The sequence below is a fragment of the Hyla sarda genome, chromosome 3, assembly GCF_029499605.1.
Source record: "Hyla sarda isolate aHylSar1 chromosome 3, aHylSar1.hap1, whole genome shotgun sequence".
Classification (NCBI taxonomy): Eukaryota; Metazoa; Chordata; class Amphibia; order Anura; family Hylidae; genus Hyla; species Hyla sarda.
Genome location: NC_079191.1, coordinates 177,823,689 through 177,849,370, shown reverse-complemented (window position 1 = coordinate 177,849,370; position 25,682 = coordinate 177,823,689). Strand labels below are relative to the sequence as shown.

Below are 25,682 nucleotides of genomic sequence, written 5' to 3'. Positions count from 1 at the left end.
TATACGTTTTTTTGCGGAAAAATGTATACGGTTACCATATTTGAAAAACGTGGTGTGAACCCAGCCTTAGATGGGAAAAGGGGGGTGATTCAAACTTTTATTAGGGAAGGGGTTAAATGATCTTTATTCACTTTTTTTTGCAATGTTATAGCTCCCACAGGGGGCTATAACACTGCACACACTGATCTTTTACATTGATCAATGGTTTCTCATAGGAAACCATTGATCTATGATTCTGCCACTTGACTGCTCATGCCTGGATCTCAGGCACTGAGCAGTCATTCGGCGATCGGACACCAGGAGGCAATGTAAGGGACCCTCCTGCTGTGTCACAGCTGTTGGGGATGCCACGATTTCGCAGCGGACATCCCGAACAGCCCCCTGAGCTAACCGGCAATGATTTACTTCCACTTTAGACGCGGCGTCTAATGGGTTAATAGCGTGCGGCACACAAGTCCTGGCCTTTGTTAGAGGCCGGGCCCGACCCGCGTTATAGAACGGGAGTGGACACATGACGTACCGGTACGTTATGGGTCCTGTAGGGGTTAACCGCTTCCTTATTAAAAGTTGAAATCACCCCCCTTTTCCCAGATTTCATATAAAAAATATATAAACATAATTAAAAGAAACATGTGGTATCGCCGCATGTGTAAATGTCCGAACTATAAAACCATGCGGTTAATTAAACCGCATGGTCAATGGTGTACACCTAAAGAAATTCCAAAGTCCAAAATTGCGTATTTTTGGTCACACTGGGGGGGGGAGAGGGGGGCAGAGTAAATAGCCCATAGCAACCAATCAGATCGCTTCCTTCATTTTTCAGAGGCCTTTTCAAAAATGAAAGAAGCAAGCTAATTGGCTGCTATCGGCAACTCGGCAACTTTTCCCCCGGACAGTTTTTGATAAATCTTCCCCTAATGTACCCTAAAAAAATGTATAACAAGTGATCAAAAAGTCTGATCAAAACGATCATGGTATTGATAAAAACTTCAGATCACGGTGCAAAAATGAACCCTAATAACGAAAAATAAAAAAGTTATAGGGGTCAGAAGAGGACAATTTTAAACATACTAATTTTGGTGCATGTAGTTATTATTTTTTATAAAACAGTAAAATAAAGAAAACCTATATAAAATGGGTATCATTGTAACCGTATAAACCTACAGAATAAATATATGGTGTCATTTTTACTGAAAAGTGCACTGCGCAGAATCGGAAGCCCCCAAAATTTACAATCCAATTTTGCCCCACAAATATATTTTTTCTGGGTTTGCCGTTAATTCTGTGGTGAAATGATTGATCTCATTACAAAGTACAATTGGTGACGCAAAAAATAAGCCCTCATATGAGTCCGTAGGTGCAAAATTGAAATCGTTATGATTTCTAGAAGGTGACGAGGAAAAAATTTAAAAAAAAAGTACAAAACTGGAAAAACCTGTGGTCCTTAAGCGGTTAAAGAAGATGTGTTCACAGAAACAAAGAAGCTTCAGACCAGTGATCCCCAACCTATGTCTCTCCAACAGTGTAAACTACAACTTCCCCTTTACCTGATGGTAGCTGTAGATTTGCCATAAATAAAGCCACAGGTTGGTAAATGCTGCCCTAGACTCTCAGGAGTAGGTAGAAACCAACGTGAGCCCCATAATGAACCTCACAATAGGATCATTGGGAATTCATCATGACCTGAGGAAAAGTTGACCAGTTGCCCATAGCAACCAGATTACTCCTTTTATTTATTACAGAAGCCTTTTCAAAAACGAAAGAATAATCTGATTGGTTGATATGGGCAACTGGTCGATATTTTCTCAGCAAGTTTTGATTAATCTCCCCCCTTATTATCCTCTCCCAACCCTCGGGTGGATTTTGCCCCCTCAGCTTAGGTGGCTAACCTATGGAGGGTTGAATATTTTAGTCTGATAAATAACTATTATGGACACTTATCAACGGGTTTATTCAGCTTTTCTTTACTATAATTGTCGCTAAATTGTCGCAACTGCGACTACACGATTTTTCGTGCGACATTTTGACTGAAAAACGAGAAAAGCAAGTTTTCCAAAAATTAACTACGTAGTAATCATTTTAAAATGGACTATGGGTAAAAAATTTACAAAATTTACTCCAGCTCAAACATGGAGCAGAAAAAGCTACTACCAAAGTAAAAAAGGAAAAATTGCTTACGTGAAAGAAAATTATCAACAGGCTGAAAGCAGTTGATAAATAAGTCACACATAAGCAAAAAAAAAGTAAGGAAAAAATTACTAAAAAAAGAATACATAAGCAAACATTGATAAATGTCCCTCTATGACTTTACTATTTCTATGTAGCTTGAGAAGTTACACTATATGATTCAGTAGTTGTTTAGCTGATATAACCTGTAGGATATAAAGCTGGTGGCACACTAAGCATACAGCATTTGTTTGCAGCACAATGACAATGTCTGTCACACCCAGGCCTAAAATGGCCTCACTCAGATCTCCGCACAGAACGTTCCAGAGGGTGCTGCCGCAGCACGAGCCTGGGGGCGTGGCTCTACGTCAGGCCATCCCCCACTCTTCTCTTTGATAGTACAGTCACGCCTCTCCTAGGCCTCTTGAATCCTGGGAGTCGTAGTCCAGAATGAGCATTTCTCCAAAGCCTTTGAGCTAAACGAGAACTACATTTCCCATCTTGTATAGAAAGGCAGACAGTGCGCAGGCGCACTGCATCCTTCACTGGACTCCCCCGCAACCCGGCTGCTTGTTTTCCTGAGTTGAAGAGCCGCAGTGGAGGAGATAGGACCAGAGCTTGTGACAGCACTGAACCTGCTACCTGCGCCTACAACCTGCCAGGTAACCGGGCCTAGGAGCTGCTCTCTGTGTCACAAAGCTGGAGTAGCTATGTGGGGGCGCAGCCACTGTCACCAGATATTCTTTTCTAGTGTATTCCGGGCTCTTCCATTGTTTCTCGACACCTCCAGCGCTAGGTTCGGGTTACAATACTCCTTAGCCCTTCTTCTTAACTATGTCGCCCTACATAAAGGTGACATTGCGGGATCTCTCTAATACTGTTACCTCAGAGTCTGCGCACTGCGCTTATCTGTCCCCTGAGGTGTCAGCCATATCCTGTTCTCCTCTATGCCTGAGGCATACAGTCTGTGCGGTACCGCAGGGATGTGCTGCAGGCTTTTCTGCTCTGACTGTGTCGCTTTTTTTTGTGTTTTTTTTTTTGTGTGTGTTTTTTTTTTTTGCCGGTGCAGTCTTTCTGCTGGACAGCAGGGGGCGCTTGTGGTACTTCCCTTTATATCGCACAGCGCAGGTGGGGGTGGCACACTGATGCTGGTATTGTATACAGTGGGCACTGGCAGCGATCCGCAGACATTTGCAGGTATATATGAACACTGCGGCATGACGACATCCCTGGCATGGGGCTGATGCAGAGGGGATGATGCTGGGAACATCTGGCCTTCCGTTACATTGTGTCCTTGTTGTTTGCAGTGTGGACGGTACAAGGTGATCTAGTCGAAGGCCTTCATGTACCAGCCGAGCCCTGTGCATCGATCCAGGGCCTGTCATTCTATAGACATCTATAGCAGGCTGCAGGGGGATGGATACTACTGTGTTTTCATGTGTCCATCCCATAAACTAAACCTAAAGCAATGAAAAGAATAGTAAAATTGTGTTGCTTTTCCTTCCCTTTTTTTTTTTTTTTTTTATTGAAAATAACTTTATTTGCAATCCTCACTTATACAATAAATACATTCACCATACATGGCATGACAGCACAATATATACACTAGATGTTCCCTACCTTATACATCATACTACACCAGTGTTTCCCAACTAGTGTTGGGTGCGAATATTCACATTTAGAATTTTTATCGCGAATATATTCGCTATATATTCGAAATTTTGAATATTCACTTTTTTCCGCATATGCGCATATTCCTTCTTTTCACTTGTGGGCCAATTAGAATGATGCAAATACCCTTGTCAGAGGTTATCAACAACATCCCTAGCAACCAATAGTAAATTTGCCCACCCCCTCACTGTTTTCTTCCTCGAATTTGCGAATATAAGACAAATATTCATCTATATAGTCGCAAAATATCGCGAATTTGAATATGGGCAATGCCGCTCATCACTATTCCCAACCAGGGGGCCTCCAGCTGTTGCAAAACTACAACTCCCAGCATGCCCGGACAGCCAACGGCTGTCCGGGCATGGTGGGAGTTGTAGTTTTGCAACAGCTGGAGGCACCCTGGTTGGGAAACACTGTGCCACACAAACACTGGCGTTGTTTTTTCTTCCTGGCAAAACACTAGTGTAATCCTTGGGTCTATACAGGGCAGTATTGTAGTAGATGGGCAGTGTGCGGTGCTGATGTGTGTTTTTGTCTGTATTGTTGAGAAGTTGTTCATAAAAGTAGATTAATTACCCTTAAAACTACTATTGGCCTGTATAATGCCGAACCAGATTCCCCCATTGCGTACTTATTCCTCCCTTTTATTCTTTATATCCTTGCTTATCTGCCTGCTGCTGCCTTCTCTAAAGACAACCAGTGATGTCATGATTGAAGTAAATTGCAGACAGAAATCCAATGAAGCTGTTGTGATAGGGAGAATGGAGGGACTCTGCTCCCTCCTAGTGCAGACTTGCCCGGACATGTGTGTGTGTGGTATTGTATATGGCTGTGACCGAGGGCGATGAAGTGAACAGTGGTGTAAATAATGCGAATCACAGGTGGTGCAGATGTAGTTATGCAAAATGTTCTTTCTGTTTACAGTTTTAGTGAACGCTGTGTCACTAGAGGCACTCAATGCTAAGGGAAGATGAAAGATCTAGATCTAGGAGTCGAATATGTCATACCCAGCCTTGGGTACAGAAATGTTCGGGAGCAAACCAAAGAAGATGAGAAAAAAGAGCAAGAGGACTTCAGATATTCCAAGGCTAAAGCACTGGTTAGTTAAACTTTTTTTTGTGTTTTTGTACAGTTGCTCTCTTAATTTCATTATAACATTTTTTTAGGGAATATATATTAAAGTGTACCCGTCAGATCCAAAAAAAAAAACAAACAAAAAAATACATTTTTTAAAATATATCACTCAGTACCTAATCCTGACCATGTACATCTAATTTTTGTGTCTAGCACCTTTATTTATTTTTTTATTACACTTTAAATTTAGCTCACTAGTCTGAATTCCTCTCAAAGGGAGGGGGCGTGGCCTCACTGTGCAGGTCTCTCCCTCAGTATGCTATCTGCTCACATCTCCCCTAGCATTAGCAAAACTACAACTCCCAGCTTATCCTCACTGACAGTAGTTTTTCCTCCAGGTGTGAGCCCTGCGCTCACAGCTGTCAATCAAGGAAGTGTGTCCATGACATAGGTGATGATGCATGGACACAGCAGGACTAGTATGTGTCCAAGCAGGCAGGGGGGGCAGTTGTTTGACTGGCTTTTTCAGTATAAAATAGTGAAAATTTTTCTAATGAAAGTAATTGCAAAACCTATTGGTTTTGCATGCTTTACAACATATCAAAAGTTTTTATATCTGACAGTGCCCAATTAATGTAACACAACCGTATTAATTTAAGAATTTATGTTATGTCAAGAGAATTATTTCCTGGGGAGTAGATTGTTTTGACAATGCACACGCCACAATACCAAGTTGGGTGCAGCATCATGCCCTGTGCATTATATGCATAACAGTTTGAGGAAAATTTGCTTTTAAAGGAGTACTCTAGTGCAGAATATTCCTGCTCCGTTCTGCCCAGGCTGCAAAATAAATGAAAATGAACCATCACTCACCTCCCTGGGTTCCCGCGGAGCGCCACTACAGCTGATCGGTCCTCCGGTCCTTCTCCTTCATACTTCCGGGTGTAATGAAGCGTCACATGGCGCTCAGCCTATCGCCGGCCGCCGCGATGTTCTGCCTCGGCCGGCGATATGCTGAGCGCCATGTGATGCTTCGTTACACCCGGAAGTATGAAGAGGATGGACCGGAGGACCGATCAGCTGTAGTGGCGCTCCGCGGGAACCCAGGGAGGTGAGTGATGGTTCATTTTCATTTATTTTGCAGCCCGGGCAGAACGGAGCAGGAATACTCCTTTAAGAGTACCTGTCATCAAACCATATTTTCTAGACTCAGATTATATTCCCTAACTACTCCTAACATCCCTCCTGCCCTTATATATTTTTTTTTTCTTGAACTTTAAAAAGCTGTATATCATATCTTTCCCCTTGCTCACATTGTGTGAGCTCCCGGCAAGAGAAAGTGGGTGTTCCCCACCAGGTGCAACATCTCTGAAGCCTTTGAGAGTCATGCCTCGCCGTGCCTCACACGCACTTCCTGAGATTGGTCTCCTGCCAGGTTGGGTGGGAACTAAACTTATTGTCTGACTTGTGTAGGGAACAGAACAGAGCAACCAAGTGGCCTTTTTTTCAATCACATTAAAACATATAAAGGTTGAGAACTTTAACAGCAAGTAAATAGCAATGTTTCTTATAATTACATAAGGAACAATATATTAAAAGTTTTAGTTTTATGACAGGTACTCTTTTATGCTTCTTGGTGGTTTCCCATACAAACTACAACAGTTTGAGTTCACACAAAGTATCTTGGGTGAGTATTTGTAGACAAGAGAAGCAGTTCTACAAACACTATAACTCATAATGGAAATATTTTGACCTCTTCTGTGTTTTGGACCTACTAAAATATGGCCATAATAAAATGGGGGACATATTAAACTTAATCATATATATATATTTTTTTTTTTCTCCTCACATTTTTAAAGGTCTCTTGTGCTGCTCTGAAAATATGTGCGTTCATTGTTGTGCCACTTTTTTATTGATACTAGTGCCCAGACAAGCAACAACTGTGTGGATAAAACATGTCCAGGCGTTAAATGTGAGTGCAAGTGCAGTGTCCATCAAAAGAAAAAAAAAAAAGTTTCAATTAACATTTGCCAATAATTGATTAAATAAAACTCACCCCCCCCCCCCCCCCTTTGAAAAAAAACAAAACAAAACAAAAATTTGTCATTTCTACACAAGCAAAGGGCTGGTATGTAATTTTTTTAATGTAAAATAGACTCCCACTCTTTCAAAATATAATGTAAAACATGACATTTAAATAACCACGCCCACTTTTGCAAAAATTCCGTGACTAGTGTAAATCTTGGATCATTCTCATGTAAAAACACTTTGAATATGTGAAACACAAAATTTTTCGTGTGAAGAGTTTTGAATATGTCCCCCTGTGTGTGATCTCTGCCAGAAGATTCAAATCATGAAAGGGGTTGTCCAGCCGAAAACAAGTCCTATCCACAGTGCTGTTCTTGGGTATCATCGGTTTTTCCATATCAATAAATAGATTATGTTGCGTCTGCTGCCCCATTCTAGAGATTGCAGTGAGAATGGGAGTTCGAACGCTGTGGCACTTATCCGTTTTCACAAAAGAGGGGATAAGTTGTTTTTGGCTTCACAATCCCTATAAGGCCACTTTCAAATAGAGTATTTTGTTAAATATTTTAGATTAGTATTTTGTACAGACAGGTAGTGCAGGTGACACTGATGACAATGGTACTTACCTGGTCCCGTGCCGTGCTGTGGTTCTCCCGCAATCTTATGTCGTGCCTCTGTTTTGGGGGCTGACTTGGAGCATGGGCGGAGCTTAATGACGTCACCCCTGCTTTCTGCTAGCAGCTGTACCCAGCTAGCAAACAGCAGAGGTGACATTGTTAAGCACAGTTCATGCTCCAAGTCGGCCAAGGAACAGAAGATATGGCGGAAGAACCACAGCACGGAATGGGTCCAGGTAAGTATCGTTGTCGTCATTGTCACATGCACTGCCTGTCTGTACCGACAAGTTAGTGCACGTGACACTAATGAGAGATATCCTTTAAGGCAAAACCAGCAGTGGAACCTACAGATAAAAAGTAAAATGGAACTGTTTCTGGCTTAGAAATGTGAATGTGACCTAAGAGAATTGTTAGTGTGCCACATGTGTATCTAAGCTACATAAAAGTGATTTTATAAATTATTTAAAATATGTATAAATGTTTTTGTTCACTGGCACATAATCTCTGGGTCCAGATAAAGTTTTTTACCTTTTTTTTTTTGGTGTGGATTTTTTAATAAGAATTTAAACATTAATGAGACATAGGGAAACTGTATAAAACAGCTGCATGGCTGTTTTTGGCATCCTGGCCACTTAATTTAGAGATAGGTACAAGTCCCACTTCTCTATCCTACATTTATGGCGTATACTGTGGACATAAATAGGTCAAAAAAGGCCCAGCAGGAATACCTCTTAATGATATACATAAGGTCAGGTCACTGCTGTAAAATATATTTGGCAGTATATAGAAAAATTTGCATACAATTTTAAATTATTATTTTTTTAAGCTTACACTTGCCGTAGGTAATTATCATACATTATCCTATTTGCTGAATTGTGAATGGGTCAGTGAAATGCAATTTGTTTGTAACTTTATCTCTAGCTGCTGCAATCTTACCGGCAAATTACTTGAATACATTAGATAATGTTAACCAGTAGAATGCTAAGCTTTATTAATAAGTTTGTAAGAAGGGCCAGGAACGCTCAAATGTGTGAATAGCAATGTTATTGTATACCGTTCCATAAGGGAACATCTGACAGGCCTTACCTCACAATAACCTCCATATGTATTCTTTCACACTTTTAAGTGTCACACAATAGTATTTTGTTTCTTTTGCTTCTGGTTTCCTGGCTTCAGTGTCCTGTAAAGCATAGAACACTGGAGAATGTTTAATTGTTATAGTAGACTTATTGCTTACCGCGAAGGCTCATATTTTCGCCAGTGCACATGTTTTTTACTTATTAGATATTTGTGACCCAAGTCCACATATGTAAATATGTTAGATGCCTGCTCTATATAAAGAGGTGTATATCACACATACATATCACGTTGTGTTAATTGTATACATGAGCCTACACCCAAGTATGAGGATTAACCACAAGTTTAAGAGTAAATCACATGCTTGGGTCATCATAATTCATGCAAATAGCTTAACAGTTAGAAAACCAGTTAGTGCTGGTATGCAGGTAGAAAACAGTCAAATCAAATTACTTGATTTACGAAACTCATTTGAATGGTGCTTTAGAAATAGAACCTTTTCTAGGTTTCTGCGAGTAAGATTAGTACTAGGGATCGATCAATATCGTTTTCTTAGGGCCGATACCGATAATCTGTCGCCTTTCAGGCCGATAGCCGATAACTTATACCGATATTCCGGTATAAGTTATCGGCTATTTCAACCCCCCCCCCGGTTGGGCAGAAGCCGTTGCAGTACAATGATTTCAAGTGGGCGCTTTAAATCAATGAACTACAGCAGCTTTTGCGGTGCCTTTCCTGAGTCTAACCACCACAGTTGCCCCATCGCCTCCCCCCCCCCCCCCCCCCCATCCTCTGCCCACATACCGCCGCCGCCACATTGCCTCCCCCCCCATCCTCTGGCCACATGCCGCCGCTGCCCCATCGCCTCCCCCCCCCCCCCCCCATCCTCTGGCCACATGCCGCTGCCCCATCGCCCCCCCCCCATCCCCGGCCCACATACCACCGCCGCCGCTGCCCCATCGCCTCCCCCCATCCTCTGCACGTATACTGCCGCTGCCCCATCACCTCCCCCCCATCCCCGGTGTTATAATTACCGGTTCCCGGGGGTCCTCGATCCTTCTGGCTCCGCCGGTGTCATTGTGCGTACTAACAGCAACAGCGCAGGAGCCAGAAGGATCGCGGACCCCTGGGAACAGGTAATTATAACACCGGGGATGGGGGGAGGCAATGGGGGGGGGGGGGGGGCTCAGCGGCGGCGTTGGGCAGTTCATTATCGGCAAGGTAATTGTCGATACCAATAATGTCCAAAATTGCGATTATCGGCCAAACCGATAATCGGTCGATTCCTAATTAGTACAACAAACATTTATCTGCATTCCTGAAGAAAACTTAAGTGATCACTCTCGTTAAAACAAATTTTTGCTATTACACTCCTTATGGTAAATAAAAAATATTTCTAATATACTTTGTTTAATAAATTAAGTTTTCTATGTTTTGTTTGTGTCTAAAAAAGCCCAAGAGCACATTTTCCCCCCATCTCATACACAGACTTTGGACTGAAGCCCAAACACAGGAAGTGTAGCCTGGAGTGCTGAGGGGGGGGGGTGTCCAACAAACAGCATATGGCAGTTAAGTGTGAGAGGAGTAAGGATTGGATGAGGCTGGACACACACCTCTCAGCACTCCAGGCGACACTTCCTGTGTTTGGGCTTCGGTTCAAAGTCTGTGTACAAGATGGGGGAAAATGTGCTCTTCAGTTTTTTTAAGCAAAATAAAACATAGAAAAATTCATTTTTTAAATAAAGTATATTACAAATATTTTTTATTTACCATAAGGAGTGCAATAGCAAAAATTTAGTTTTAATGAGTGACCATTTAAGTTATTAAATTGGACAGGAAAGCAAGAGCTATTCATGTCTATGGGAGGGGGCGATACTTCCATCACACCCCCTCCCATAGACATGAATGAATGAAGGGGGCGTGGCGTGACGTCACATCCCCAGTCCCGGAAACCCGGAGGTTTCAGAAACTGGGGAGACAGCCCTGCATCGAATGCGGGTTCTGCAGTGAGATCGCGGGGGGTCCCCACGATCAGACATCTCATCCCCTATCCTTTTGGATATGGGATAAGATGTTTTTGCCCAGAATACCCATTTGATATATGGGCACCAAGTGGTTGGGTGCTAAAACTCAACAAACAAAAAAATCTTTACACCCATTCTGATTTTTTTATTTATTTATTTATTTTAGAGCAGATTGGTTCTTAGTGGGTGAAGGTTAAAAGTTAACCCTGTGAATATAATTTTGTACCAATCACTACATTTATATTTTTAAATTACTTGCCTATTTATCACCCTTTTTAGAAATACTACAAATACTTAAGGGGTAGTCCAGTGGTGAAAAACTTATCCCCTATCCTAAGGATAGGGGATAAGTTTGAGATCGCGGGGGGTCCGACCTCTGGGGCCCCCTGCGATCTCTCTGTACGGGGCCCCGGCTCTCCGCCGAGATAGCGGGTGTCGACCCCCACACGAGGCGGCGGCCGACACGCCCCCTCAATACATTTCAATGGCAGAGCCGGAGATTGCCGAAGGCAGCGCTTCGGCTCTGCCATAGAGTTGTATTGAGGGGGCGTGTCGGCCGCCGCTTCGTGCGGAGGTCGACACGCCCCTTTCCCGCGGGCTGTCGGGGCTCCGTACAGGAGATCGCGGGGGGCCCCAGGGGTCGGACCCCCCGCGATCTGCAACTTATCCCCTATCCTTAAGATAGGGGATAAGTTGTAAACCACTGAATCACCACTGGACTACTCCTTTAGGCAGGCACAGGACAGCTTTCCTCTTACAATATACTTTTTTCCCCTCAGTGTGCCCTTTGCAGTGACTCTCAGTTGTGGTTATGGAAGCATTGATGGAAAGAGCTTTATTGGTCAATCAGTCATTACAAGTCATAGATCAATAAATTAGGCTGCATCTTCTGTACCTGTATTTTAGGGTAGGGTCACTAGTAGCAAATGTGCGGTGCATTTCATGCTGCACAGCAGGAAATACCTAGCGAATCTTTCTATGAGCAGACGCACAGGGCTACCCAGTGGTGGCCCTGTGTGCACAGTGAGGTTTGGAGGCGGGCTGGTCAGATATGTAGTAGAGTTGCCTTTCAAGGACAAACGTAGTATGTTGAAACTATGTTGAGAACAAAACTTTATGGAAAACTAGTAATTGGTTCCATGGTCGCCAAAATGTTGACCCAAAAGGGATAAAAAAAGAATATTAACTGAAGGCTAAAGAAAAATGGGAAACTAACCAATACAGATAAAGCCCAGTGCTTACATACTAAAGTTAGAAATAGCTGCTAGAAGCTATAAATCATGTTCTTCATAGCGGAAAGGTGCTTTCTAACGTTCCTTTACAGTACACACAGTGGGGGAAATTTATCAAAATCTGTTCAAAGTAAAAGTTGCCCAGTTGCCCATAGCAACCAATCACATTGCTTCTTTCATTTTGTAGAGGCCTTGTTAAAAATGAAAGAAGCGAGCTGATTGGTTACTATGGGCAACTGGACAACTTTTCCTCTGCACAGGTTTTGATAAATCTCCCCCAGTGTGTCAGAGATACAAAATGGTGTCAAAAGGATCAGTTAGTCCTGGCAGAAGAGAAGGACAGTACCACAACATTCTGTAGGGAGGTGCTGCACTATAATACTACAGGAGTTTCACCAGTGATATGCCCACTGATTGGTCAGATCTTCCAGCCATTCACATGAATTGTTTCTGGCATTGTATGTTGAGTATGGTGTCAAATTACAGTAGTCCAGGGCAGACTATTTTATGTGGAAAATATTGTAACCTGAGGCCGTTATAACTTGAGGGATCACTGTATATGAATTGCTTTTAATTTTCTGGTGGGTCATTGCATACAGTAAAGGTTGTATGTAAGAGTTCACTAGAATTCAGTGATTTCAGGGTGCTGTATTGGGAAGTGCTGCTGTGACATATTACCTACATTTGTTCATACATTGTGACTTTGTGGTTTTGTGAATTTACAGATCAGCTACAAGTGTACGGATCTGATGGGCAAAGTAATAACAAACTGATAGGGCTGTTTTCTACTTGTTTAATTTCTGCTACATTTCTGTGCAATTTCTAATACTATTTACAGTCTGCTACTTGCGTCTTTTTCCTTATGCTGTACCCCAGTATTGCTGAGATGTTACTCTATTCAGACTACTTCAAGCAGCATTTGGCTTTCTCTCCTCTTTGTACCAGTGCATCTACACTGCTCAATAAAATAAAGGGAACACTTAAACAACACAATGTAACTCCAAGTCAATCACACTTCTGTGAAATCACACTGTCCACTCAGGAAGCAACACTGATTATCAATTTCACATTCTGTTGTCGAACAAACAGCTGGAAACTATAGGCAATTAGGAAGACACACCCAGTAAAGGAGTGGTTCTGCATGAGGTGACCACAGACTTCTAAGTTCCTATGCTTCCTGGTTGATGTTTTGGTCACTTTTGAATGCTGGCAGTGCTTTCACTCTAGTGGTAGCATAAGACTGAGTCTACAACCCACACAAGTGGCTCAGGTAGTGCAGCTCATCCAGGATGGCACATCAATGCGAGCTGTGGCAAGAAGGTTTGCTGTGTCTGTCAGCGTAGTTTGCAGAGCATGGAGGCACAACCAGGAGACAAACTAGTACATCAGGAGATGTGGAGGAGGCTATAGGAGGGCAACAACCCAGCAGCAGGGCTGCTACCTTCGCCTTTGTGCAAGGAGGAGCACTGCCAGAGCCCTGCAAAATGACCTCCAGCATGCCACAAATGTGCATGTTTCCACTCAAACGGTCAGAAGCAGACTCCATGAGGGTGGTATGAGGGCCTGATGTCCACAGGTCGGGGTTGTGCTTACAGCCCAACACCGTGCAGGATGTTTGGCATTTGCCAGAGAACACCAAGATTGGCAAATTTGCCACTGGCGCTCTGTGCTCTTTACAGATGAAAGCAGGTTCACACTGAGCACATGTGACAGTCTGGTGACACCATGGAGAACGTTCTGCTGCCTTCAACGTCCTCCAGCTTGACCGGTTTGTTGGTGGGTCAGTAATAGTGTTAGCACTGCTGCTTTGTAGTGCTGGGGCATTGGGTTCAAATCCCACTAAGGACAACAATAAATAAAGTTATTATTATAATGACGTCAGCAGAGAGAGCTGTGCTCGTGATGTCATCAGAGAGAATTCCAAAAAGAAAAGAATTTCCTCTGTAGTATTCAGCAGCTAATAAGTACAGGAAGGATTAAGATTGTTTAATAGAAGTAATTTACAAATCTGTTTAACTTTCTGGCACCAGTTGATTTAAAAGAAAAAAGGTTTTCACCGGAGTACCCCTTTTAAAGACAGCATAATTCTCTGGAAACCCCAGAAAGAAATCCCTTCTTTCTTTGACTTAGCAGCTGCTTTTGTGAGGGGTTTTCTCCGGTCCTTTTATTTTCTACAGGAAAGACCTCATGCCCAACCTTTTGGCTATTATACTGTTTATGTAACCTTTGTTTCTTCTGTGAGATTTGTCGCACAACACAGTGTTATAAACATTGGTTGTTATGTTGAATTAAAATATGTATTTAGTAATTTTTATTGTATTATTACAATATTTTTAAGGCATAGCCAGAATATTTGCTTACATTTACTAATTAACCTTTATTAACTTATCGTTGTTCATGATGGACTTCTCCCATTTCAGTAAACAAACTAATTTATTTTGTTTGTGTTATACATCTGGCATGACCTTGATGTAAAATGTGTGTAAATTGCATTATGTCAGCTTTTTGTCAGGATTGTGTGAGTCGTCCCCCCCCACCCCCCCACTTCCTTATTTTTCCATCCATTTGGATGATTTTGCAATGTGTCGCAGCTTTTGTTATCCTCCTGGCATATGATCATTTTTGCTGTCCCAGTGTACATTAGCTGTCTGCCTCTCCTTCATATTGAGTAACTGGTGTCAGATGACAGGGTTCCCTATGACTACAGTTTTCTCATTGTCTTAGTTCCCTTATCCTAGTTGGCAGTTCTGTCTGGCAGAAAACTAAAAGAGAAATGTTGGCTTTTCTTTCTGTTACTTCCTCATTGAAAGTGCACAATTTAGCAGATATGAAATTGTGTCTTCGTGACTATAGAAAAGCCACTTTATTATATGTGATCTATATTACAGTGGTCCCCCGACATATGATATTTCCAACATACAATGGCCTTTCTGAGCCCATCATATGTTGAAGGCAGCATCAACATCCGACGCTCCTGTGTCTCCGGGCCATCGCCAAAATAGCCATCCAGCAGTACTGACTGCTTCAGCAGCCACCGGATAGCCGTTTAACCCATTGTTTTCTAAGAAGACGGCAAGCGTTGTATGGCGCGTGCTTCTGACTTGCAGGGGAGCATAACAGGCTCAACCAAATATTAGTGGAGTTCTATGGGACTCCCTTGATCTGTATGAGGAATCTATTGATTCATTCTAAAAGTCCCCTAAGGGACCAATAAAGTGTTACATTTTATTTATTTATTTTTTAACCCCTTCCATATTAAGTTTAAATCACCCCCCCTTTCCCAAATTCCATATAAAAATATGTAGACATAATAATAATAAACATGTGGTATCGCTGCGTGCGCAAATGTGTAAACTCTAAAAATATAATGTTAATTAAACCGAACAGTCAATGGCATATACATAAAAAAAAAAAAAAAAAAATAAATAAATAAAAAATACCAAGTCCAAAATTGCGTATTTTTGGTCACTTTGTACAACGTAAAAAAATGTATACAAAGCAATCAAAAAATCCCATCAAAACAAAAATGGTACTGATGAAAACTATGGCGCAAAAAATGAGCCCTCACGCATCCCTGTATACGGTTAAATAAAAACGTTATAAGGGTCAGAAGAGGACATTTTTAAACATACTAATTTTCATGCAAACAGTTATAATTTTTTTTATAGAAGTAAAACCTATGTAAGTTAGGTATGAATTTAATCGTATGGACCTACACACACTCAACATACAATGGTTGTCCTGGAACCAATTTCCATAGACATATGTACTCACCATACAATGGTTTCAACATACAATGGTCCTCCTGGAATCAATTAATATTGTATGTTGAGGGACCACTATGCAAAAAGGAGAAGTATCCTATAAAAGGCCATATTTCCATACACCAGAAGTGGTGCCCCTCCCTAAGGAGGATACTTCTCCCTTTTGCCTCTCACCAGCCAAGCCAAAGTACCCTGCTCTGTACAGGCGAGGAGCAATCACCCTGAAACAGTGCAATCTGCAGGGTCCTCATCCTTTCTGTGGAGAATTCCGGCTTGGCATTAAAGGAGTTCTGTAGTGAAACATAACTTATCCCCTATCCAAAGGATAGAGGATAAGTTATAGATTGCGGGGATCCAATGCTATTAATTTGCTGGGAAAATAATGACCTAAATATAAAGGTCATTTTAAGGGAATCTGTCATCAGTGTGACCTGCACTAACCTGTTGAGCATGTTGCAATAATAATGATACTTGATTATGTTGTTCGCCTGTTATCCTCTAAGGATAGGCTTACTCAGTGGAATGTCCACATGGAAAATTTCCCTGCTGACTTTCCACCGACAGCAGAGCGCCTCTGAACATGTGCAAGGACTGCTCAGAAATGCGTTGTCTCTGAAACATCTGCCGCAGAAATTTTGTTTACAGTGCAGCAGAGTCCCATTGAAATCAATGTGGGACTCTGCTGAAGAATTTCACATGGAAATTTCACAGTGTGAACAGCCTTATTTGGGCAGCAGCCTTAGTGCACAGGTGGCACTCTAGTAGCACGCTGAGATCAACGCTGCAGCTTCCTTACTTGGCCAGGCTGCAAGCAGGCTTTGCTTGGGGAAGCAACGGCGGTGCCATCAGATTTCTCCTGGAGCGCTGGCTGTGCACCAATCCTGCTGCCAGAACGAGGAAGAAAATGGGCAAAGCGGGTCACAGATCTGGAAAGGTGGTATCTATCATAACCATCCTGTGACACTGATGAGATTCCCTTTTAAATCAGTGTTGTAAAGAAAGCTAAACATCTTCTAGGTTGAGGATTTTGGCATCCACTGTCATTTTTTTTTTTTTTAAACTTTATTTAGAAATTTTCAAATAATTACAAACATACCTCACAACAGAGGCCAAAAGAACAAAACAAATAAGTCCCTTTAAAAGAGCTGAAAATTTTACATGGTATGAGAACAGCAAATAGACATCCGCCAAAAATCTTAATACATAATACTGACGTCAAAAGGAAAAAGAAGTCATACATTTCACGTGAGTACAGATCAGCCTCTCAACCCTGCGGGCAAGGAGTACATAGCCTCCAGCCAACGATTCAACAGATCCAAACAACCTCTACCCCCACATCTCCTAGCTATCAAGGTTTCTAAAGTAAGAGTATAATAAACCATGGCCATTATGGCAGGGAGACTCAGCACCTCAGTGGATTTCCAGTTACGGGCAATGGAGGTTCGCAATACTATTAATACATGGAACAAAATAAGTGTGGAGCCTGAAGGTATCTGGTCTAGGGTCAGAAACAATAACGCCACCTCTGGCCCCCACGGAAAGGGTCAATCAAGCAGTTTATCCACCAGTTGTTTGACTTTGGTCCAAAGGGGACGGATTTTCTCACAAGTCCACCATATGTGCAGCAGAGTACCCGGTTCTTTCAGACACCTCCAGCACAAAGGGGAAGCAGAGGGATATATTTTAGATAGGCGCACAGGCGTATAGTACCACCTGTACAACAGTTTTCTAGAGGCTTCAAAATGGTTAGCACACCTAGAGTGCTTTTTTATACAAGTCGAACACAAATTTCCACTGCTCATCAGTGAAGGTAAGTGCCAAGTCCCCCTCCCACCTAACTTGGAACACAAAGCGGTTTCCCGTAGAGAGGCCAAGCAGTTCAGAATATGAGATAGATATACCCTTGGTGATGGACTCCCTGCTCAAAAAATGTCTCTCATATGAAGTCTGAGGTGCAGTGGTGGGCCATGTAAGAGATTGTATGAAGTGTCTGAGGCGTAGATATTTGTGAAAGTCCTTACTAGGTAGGGAGTAGGAGGACATAATGTCTTGAAAGAGCTGAAGACCGTCACCACCCACTTTTTCAATTGATCTAAAAGTACAGCTTGATAATAAACTTTCAAATCAGGCACTCCCATACCTCCCTCTCCAACCGGTCTATAGAGCAGCAGAGGAGCCTCTGTAACTGAGCTATATAGTTTGCCGGGATAAGGACCGGGATGTTCTTAAAAAAAAGTACAATATCTTAGGGAGCAGCATCATCTTGGCTGCTGCAACACGTCCGGCCCAGGAGACCGGGAGTAGCGAATAATGTTCAATCTCTGACGCAATGTGAGTTCGTAATGTAGTAAAATTAATAAATACCGACTTAGCAGGCGATGCAGTCAAAGAGATACCCATGTATGGGATATGATCTACCACCCACACAAAGGGAAATCTGCCCTGCAGAGTCCGCCGTAACTCAGAAGGAATGTTAATAGAGGACACTCGTCTTGGCTGGTTAATCTTATAGCAGCTAACCATACTAAAATCATGTATGATCTGCATCACCGAATCCAATAAAGCCTGTGGGTTGGAAGGCAGATCAACACATAATCGGCAAATAAGCACAAATACGGTGTTCAACAGATCCTATCTTGATACCCTTAAGGAGAGGTGACTTTTTAATATGTTGTGCGAAGGGCTCCATAATCAGAGTGAAAATCAGGGGGGACAAAGGGCACCCCTGCCTGGTACAGTTGCTTAGGATAAACCTATCTGATAAGCCACCATTGGAGTAAACCCTAGTAGAAGGCAAGTTATAGAGAGCCATAATAGCCGTCACAACACTAGGGGGGAAACCAAATCTATCCAGAACCCCACGTAAGTATCCCCATTGTACCCCGTCGAACGCCTTCTCCGCATCAAACGAGAGAAGCAGAGAAGGTGTCCGACCGGAGTGTGCACTAGCAATGATATCTAAGAAACGTCTAGTACCATCTAGGGTCTGGCGACCCCTAACAAAACCCACTTGATCTCTTCCAACCAAACTGGGCAACACAGTATTCAGCGGGAAGCCATGATCATGGCATAAAGCTTAATGTCACTATTAAGAAGCGATATGGGCCTAAAATCTGCTACATTATCCAAGGACTTCCCCGGCTTAGGAATCGTCACAACCAAAGCCTCTAGCATTTCGACTGGGGGAAGTCCTGTCTTAGCAATATCATTAAATGCTCTAGTTAGAAAGGGAGCTGGCCACATTTCTTATAGAACTCATTAGTTATCCCGTCGGGACCAGGGGACTTAGATAACTTCAGTGACTTAATAGAGGAGAGCACCTCCTCCTCAGTGAATGGAGAGTTCAATTCGGCAACCTGTGCCACCAAAAGAGAAGGCAGAGAAACAGAAGAAAGGAAAGAGGAAATTGCGGCAGCTGTGGGCTGCGGGGTCCGATCATCCCGATTAAGATTATACAAGTCCTCATAGAAATGGGCAAAACAATTAGCAATTCCCCTCGGGTCCGCTATCCTAGCACCATCATGCCTGGTAATGTAGGGTATCCTAGCTTTAGTATACCTCTCTTTGAGCTGTCTGGCTAACAAGGAGCTCGCCCTGTTGCCCTGTCGGTACCAGGTCATCTTTAAGCGCCGCTTCATAGGAATGTAGCGATAAGGAGTGAAGCTTGGCCTGAGTATGTGAGATTTCTAAGGCTATGTCTGGAGAGAATGACTGTTACGTCTATGCAAGTCAGCCAGTGTCTGTCGGAGGTCTAAAGTCTGTTGTCTTTTAGATTTCTTGTCATGCGCTGTTTGACTAATAAAGTGGCCTCTAACCGTTGCCTTAAAGGAGCACCAAAGCATAGGGTCTGAGGTGTCCCCTGTATCATTTATCCGGAAAAACATAGGAATCATATGATTGGTGGCATTGGCATATTCAGGAGTATGAAGAACTAAAGGATTTAACCTCCACATGGGAGCAGAGTATTGCTTATAGGATTCCCTAACCGTTAGGCAGAAAGGGGAGTGGTCCGACCACTGAATTGGATAGATGGTAGCATCGTCCACCAGTGGTAACAAGGAGCGAGACACCAAAATATAGTCAATTCTCGTGTAGATATGATGGACATGTGAATAATAAGTGTAATCTGCTTCGGTAGGGTGGGATAATCACCACACATCATAAAGATCAGAACGGATATTAGTCGAGAAGAACCCAGTAGGCTCTGCATGGTGCCTAGATTAGGTGGAGTCTACAGTGGGCCACATTGTCATATTAAAGTCACCCAGCATAATCACATGCCCGCTCGCTACATCATCAAGCTTCCTAAGTACCTTTTTAAGAAAGGTGCATTGCCTGTTATTAGGTGCGTATATGGCAACAAACGTGTATTGGATATTGTTAAGTAAGCACACTAAAATAATGTACCTACCCACCGGGCTAACCTCCAATTTCTGTACCTGAAGGGATACATTATCTCTAAAAGCAAGCAGCACCCCCCTCTTTTTATCAACAGCAGGGGAATGAAAGATATGCGGGTATTTCTTATATGCAAAGCGAGCCGCATCCTGAGAGTTTAGATGGGACTCTTGCACAGAAAAAACATCAGCATGTAGCCGCCTCGCTTCCCTCCATGCCAATGATCTCTTGAAAGGGGAATTAAGCCCCTTGGGATGAATAGAAACTATTTTGATACCCATAAGACAGTAGAAAAAGAAACCGCTTGAGTAGGCCGCCAAAACCTCTTCCCCGAGACAATACAAGGTAGAGAGAGGAGTAATGAGACCCCCAGTAATTGAATCGGCCGTCTATGCATATGCATTGTTCCCAAAAATACAGCAAATATAGCAGAAAAGGGACAAACAAGACAACCAAAAAACAAATAAACTAGCAGTGTAGGTAGCCAAAAAGACCATGTGGTGGGCCCTAGAGGGGGGGGGGATAAGCGAGCACCACTCCAGCAGTCAGGCCACATGAAAACCATAGAACACTTGGAATTACTCTGCAATGCAAACATACTAAAGGGTAAAGCCTCGGAACATCAGTCTCATGCCACAAGTCCTATCAGTCCCAAACAGTCCAAGAACTCCAGACCTAATAGGAGAAAAAGGCATTAAGAAAGAAATGGGGAGTATAAAACAGACAAAGAAATCACTTGTTATTCCTTCTCTTTCTGCTCGGAACAACACTCCATTCTTCTTCAACCCTGGATACCGGGGATCCAGCAGGAGATCGAGCAGTTGAATGCGATCCAGTAAGGTTCCAGTCCACACATAGCTTATCCAGGTCCTCAGGCGAGGAAGCAACATACTTGGTGCCCTTTTTAGTGATGATCATCTTGATGGGAAAACCCCACTTGTATGAAATGCTGTTGTCCCTGAGAACTTTTGCGCCAACACTGAATTCCCTGCGCCTTGCTAGTGTGGCTGCAGACAGATCCACAAACGGCTGTAGAGCCACAAATCTCTCCGGGAGGGATGGTGGAGAGCGAGCCACAGACATAGGCTGGTCTTTAATGTGAAAGAAATGGAGTCGGAGAATCACATCTCTCGGTACTGTGGTAGGTAGGGATTTAGGCTTTGGAAGCCTGTGGACTCTGTCCATCAAGAGATCTAGAGCAGAGGCTTGCGGCAGCAATAAGGAGAAGAAATCAGTCAAAAAGGAGTTTAGCTCTTCAGTTTTAATAGTCTCCGGGACACCCCTGACTCTAAGATTGTTCTGGCGTGACCGGTCCTCCATGTCAGCTATTTTCACTCTAAGCGCCGTCACCTCATCCTCCAGGCTATTAGCTAAGTCCACCACTTCAGTATGGGACGAGGTGAGCTCCGCCATTTTAGTTTCTATGTGAGCAGTGCGTGGACCCAGGGAGGAGATCTCGTTATGGATGCTAGAGACTGCAGAGTTCAAGTCCATCTGTATAGAGGCTTTCAACTCCGCAAGCAGACACCTCATAGTGTGTTCGGTCAGCGGAGCAGCAGGGGACCCATCCCGGACTGGAGTGGAATGAGCACCAGCTCCCTGGGGCACAGAGGGCTGTGGGGAAAAGCGCACCTGCTGCGGTTTAGTTACTGAGGGCGACCACTCAGTCTGCAAGGTAGGGGGGAGGCCCGGAGAAGTACCTTGATCGCTGCCCAACTTGGAGGAGGATGAAGCAGGGGAAGCACTCCCCGTCGCTTGAGCCGCAGGGAGCAGACAGAGTATCCGGGTGAGGAGGAGACGTGGCCACACCATCTTGAGAAACCTCCGCCGCAGAGAAGAAGGCCGTGAGCTTTAACAGACTTTTCTTGGTCCTTTTGCGAGTCATCATCCGGAGGACAAGGTGCTCAGGTACCGCTGTAGAAAGTCTGCCCGAGGTCTGTAAGGGTAAAATCGCCTTTTAGCCGCTGTATGGCCCGACTAGCAGCGGAGCACAGGAGTTATGCGACCGCCGCCATGCACTGCCAGGACACGTAAAAAAAAGAATACTGTCAAGCATTAGTACTTTGTCTAAAAATCAGAAACCACTGTTGTGCACAAAGGGATGCATTAAGACTGAATGTACAAGAAAAGGAAGCATTTTCTTCTATTTTTACTGTAATTCTCATTGGGCTTAGCTACATAATGGAAAATCATTGTGTGGTGTTTCAATATGAAGTACCATTTAAAGGGCACTTAGAGAATGTAGACATTAGTTTTGTATTTGGAATATTTTGTACATTGCAAGAGTTTTCTTTACATATTAGGTAATATAATTGCCGATACCGATAATGTCCAAAATCGCGATTATCGGCCGATATCGGCCAAACCGATAATCGGTCGATCCCTAGCGCATATGGACATTCATAAATGTCCATATGCGCTAAGGGGTGAAAGCATCCCAGAGTTATTAATGGTTAAAGTGACAGTGGTCAGATTTACAAAAAAAAGCTGCATCCATAAGGTCAAAATGGGCTGCATCCTTAAGGGGTTAAAGAGATAGTCCAGTGTAAACAGTTAATTTAATATCCACAGGCTACCTACAAAAATACACTTCCTCCACTTACTTGTAGCTCTGATATTGGGGTTCCCAGTCTGTGGCCTGTGACACATCTTTCCCCCAGCTCAGAGCGTATCGTCTACAGCCGGGGGAACTGACAGTGCTGCTCCTAATCACTGGCCGAGCCGGGACAGCTCTGTGGTCAGTGGTTGGCGGAGTGGCGTTGTGACGTCACATCTACAGTTCTGGACATCTCCTCTGAGACTGTCGGGGTGACCCTCCGGAGAGGGTGCGCTTTGATCCCAGAGCCACAAAGGAGTGTACTAAGGCAAGTTAAAGTGTTTATTTTTGTAGGCAGCATGGGGACAATTGTAAACTCTCCTGTACGCCCTAAGTCTGCTCCCCTGCTATGATGCGGGCTCACGGACTGACCCTGCTTCATAGCCGGGTGGTCCCGGCGGCCATCCGTCTCAAAGACCCATGTCTAATGCTGGATATCACCGATTGTGATGATGTCCGGCATTAACTGTAAAGTTGATCGCTGCGTCTAAAGTGAAAATAAAACATTTCCAGCAGCTCGGTCGGGCTGTTCGGGACCGCCGCTGTGAAATTGCGGCATCTTGAACAGCTGAGAGGACGGGGGGGGAGGGTCCCCACCTGCCTCCTCACAGTCGATCGGTGATCTGCTGCTCCATGCCTGGCTGGACTATGGCATAGCATTGAACAGTGTATGCAAACAGAAGATTGCATGTAATAGTTCCCTAATAAAAGTTTGAATCACCCCCTTTTCCCATTTAAACACAAAAAAAAAAAAAATTATATATTACGTAAACAAAAATAAACCTGTGGTATTGCCACATGCGTAAATGTCCCAAATATAAATATATTACGTTAATTAAACTGCATGGTCAAATGCTGTATACGTTAAATAATACTAGTGTGAAAAATTGTGTATTTGTGGTGGTTTTGTATACCCTTAAAAAAATAAATAAATAAATAAATAAAGTGTAAAAATGCGTTTAAAAAGCCCCATCAAAGCAAAAATGGTACCGATAAAAATTACAGACCACGGCGAAAAAAAAAAAAGCCCTCACACGTCCCTGTTGACGGAAACATAAAAAGGTTTATAGAGGTCAGAAGATGACCATTTTAAACATACTAATTTTGGTGCATGTATTTATAATATTTTTTTTTTGTTTAAGTAGTAAAATAAAATAAAACCTACATAATTGGGTATCCTTGAAACCATATGGACCTACAGAATGAAGATAAGGTGTCATTTTTACCGAAAAGTCGGGAAGCCTACAAAAATTACAAAATGGCGTTGTTTATTTTATTTTTTATTTTTTTTAAATTCCCACAAATTTTTATTTTATTTGTTTTGCCATAGATTTTGTGGTGAAATGACTGATGTCATTGCAAAGTAAAATTGGTAGCGCATAAAACAAGCCATAATGTAGGTCTGTTGGTGGAAAACTGAAAACATTATGATTTTTAGAAGGTGAGGAGGAAAAAACAAAAGTGGAAAAACGCTGAGTCCTAAAAGGGTTAAGAACTTTGAAATAAGGAAAAAATTTGTCAATAGGGTAAAGCTATTTAAAGGGATGATCTGTTGAAAATGTTTTTATCCCCTTAATTTATCCCAGGGACTCCAACAGGAGTTAGGCTTTTGACCAACAACTCTCTAATATTTATCGTCATCTTTAGTGTTCTCTTTTTGATACTTTCAGTATTTACTGATCTTATGTTTTTAATTTTCCTATTAAAGAACGTGAATTGCCAGGATGCTTTGGAGACTGCTGCGAGAGCTGAGGGACTTCCATTGGATGTTTCCATGCACTCACACTTGCATTTCTTAGGTGAAAACCACCACAGTAGCAAATACCACTATGGTCTGCACTTGCTGAAGCCTTTCAGAACTACTTCCAAGTAAGTAGATTTTTCTCCTTTTCTCGTTTGTTAGAGCTTATATTCAGTTGCTGTTGCTTAACTTTGTTTTTATTTTTGTCTTTTGTGCTTTACAGACACCAGCACCCTGTGGATAATGCTGGACTATTTTCTTTCATGACTTTCTCTTGGCTTACACCACTGGCACGTAAAGCATACAAGAAGGGAGAATTGTATTTTGAAGATATTTGGCCATTGTCTCGCCATGAGTCTTCTGATATTAATAGCAGACGGTATGTTGTTCTTAGTTTGTTGCTAATTCATTAGAAATGTATTTATTTGGTTTATGTTAAAAATGTTAGTTAACAGTTAAAGGGAATGTGTCACCATTTTATCAGGATAAAGCATTTCATTTATGTAGTTAGTTTTAGGATAATGTAGTTTTAATTTTATTTATTAATAAAGTGTGTACTGGGGGCTGCCATTACTGTAGCCTCTTTGTGGTATGTCACTTCACAACACCTACACAGTTGCTTTATGGCAGGCACAGGTCATAAGAAAGTTAAGACTCAGCATGTCTCATAGGAAAACATGGACTGCTTACCACAGGCTAGCACAGGCTTAAAGTGGGAGCCAGCACCATTTTCTTGAAGTCCCTGAGGAGCAGTGACCTATTAAGAGACATCTAGTATGTACTTTAGGCACCAACAAAATGGTGACAGTGGAATTGAAGAAAAACTACAAAACACCCTCTTGTTTTTTTCACATAGACAGAGGAGGAAGGTAGATGGACGAGGTCTAATTTGCAGCAGCCAGACAAGCTGCTTGCTTTCACCAGATTCTTCATGTTAGCTCCCTCTGCAGGTCAACAGTTAGAAATGTGACAAGTTATTAAATTTTTCATATTTTGTGACAAGTACATTTAAAAAAAATTACCAAAAATCTTATAAAAATTTGAAAAAATTATTTAACCTCTAAAAAAATAAATAAATAAAAAAAAACACATTTGGTGACACATTCCCTTTAATAATATACAAGCAAAAAGAAAGATAGCCAGCACAACAGCCTAATACACGGGTGCACCCTGCTATGGCAGATACAGAGTATACCCTTTAATAATGGTTGTCACACTTGTCACATCCACATTTCTCTAGCATATAACATGGCTGAGACCTCAAGTGATTGATTTCTACTCGCTCAGTTTTGCA

At 42.6% G+C, this 25,682-nt stretch overlaps 2 protein-coding genes across 9 annotated transcripts in view; one reads left to right on the top strand and one right to left on the bottom strand.

Annotated features, from left to right (window-relative positions):
* Positions 1–3,127, bottom strand: part of LOC130361916 (5-hydroxytryptamine receptor 3A-like) — a 135,840-nt gene extending 132,713 nt beyond the window's left edge. For 2 of the 4 annotated variants that reach the window (XM_056565601.1, XM_056565603.1), the window contains exon 1: positions 2,373–2,554. In XM_056565601.1, coding sequence (XP_056421576.1) covers positions 2,373–2,406 — 34 coding nt within the window. In that variant the 5' untranslated portion in view covers positions 2,407–2,554. Of the gene's footprint in view, positions 1–1,547; positions 1,768–2,372; positions 2,555–3,050 lie in introns of those variants that run through there. The other 2 variants (XM_056565606.1, XM_056565602.1) reach the window with 2 other exon arrangements.
* Positions 1–25,682, top strand: part of ABCC5 (ATP binding cassette subfamily C member 5) — a 169,487-nt gene that overhangs the window by 33,468 nt on the left and 110,337 nt on the right. For 2 of the 5 annotated variants that reach the window (XR_008891201.1, XM_056565595.1), the window contains exons 1-4: positions 2,690–2,828; positions 4,762–4,936; positions 24,356–24,516; positions 24,612–24,767. Coding sequence is in view for 4 of the 5 variants with exons in the window: in XM_056565595.1 (XP_056421570.1) it covers positions 4,808–4,936; positions 24,356–24,516; positions 24,612–24,767 (446 nt within the window). In the remaining variant the exon portion in view is untranslated. Of the gene's footprint in view, positions 1–2,689; positions 2,829–3,244; positions 3,364–4,761; positions 4,937–12,196; positions 12,348–24,355; positions 24,517–24,611; positions 24,768–25,682 lie in introns of those variants that run through there. The other 3 variants (XM_056565596.1, XM_056565597.1, XM_056565598.1) reach the window with 3 other exon arrangements.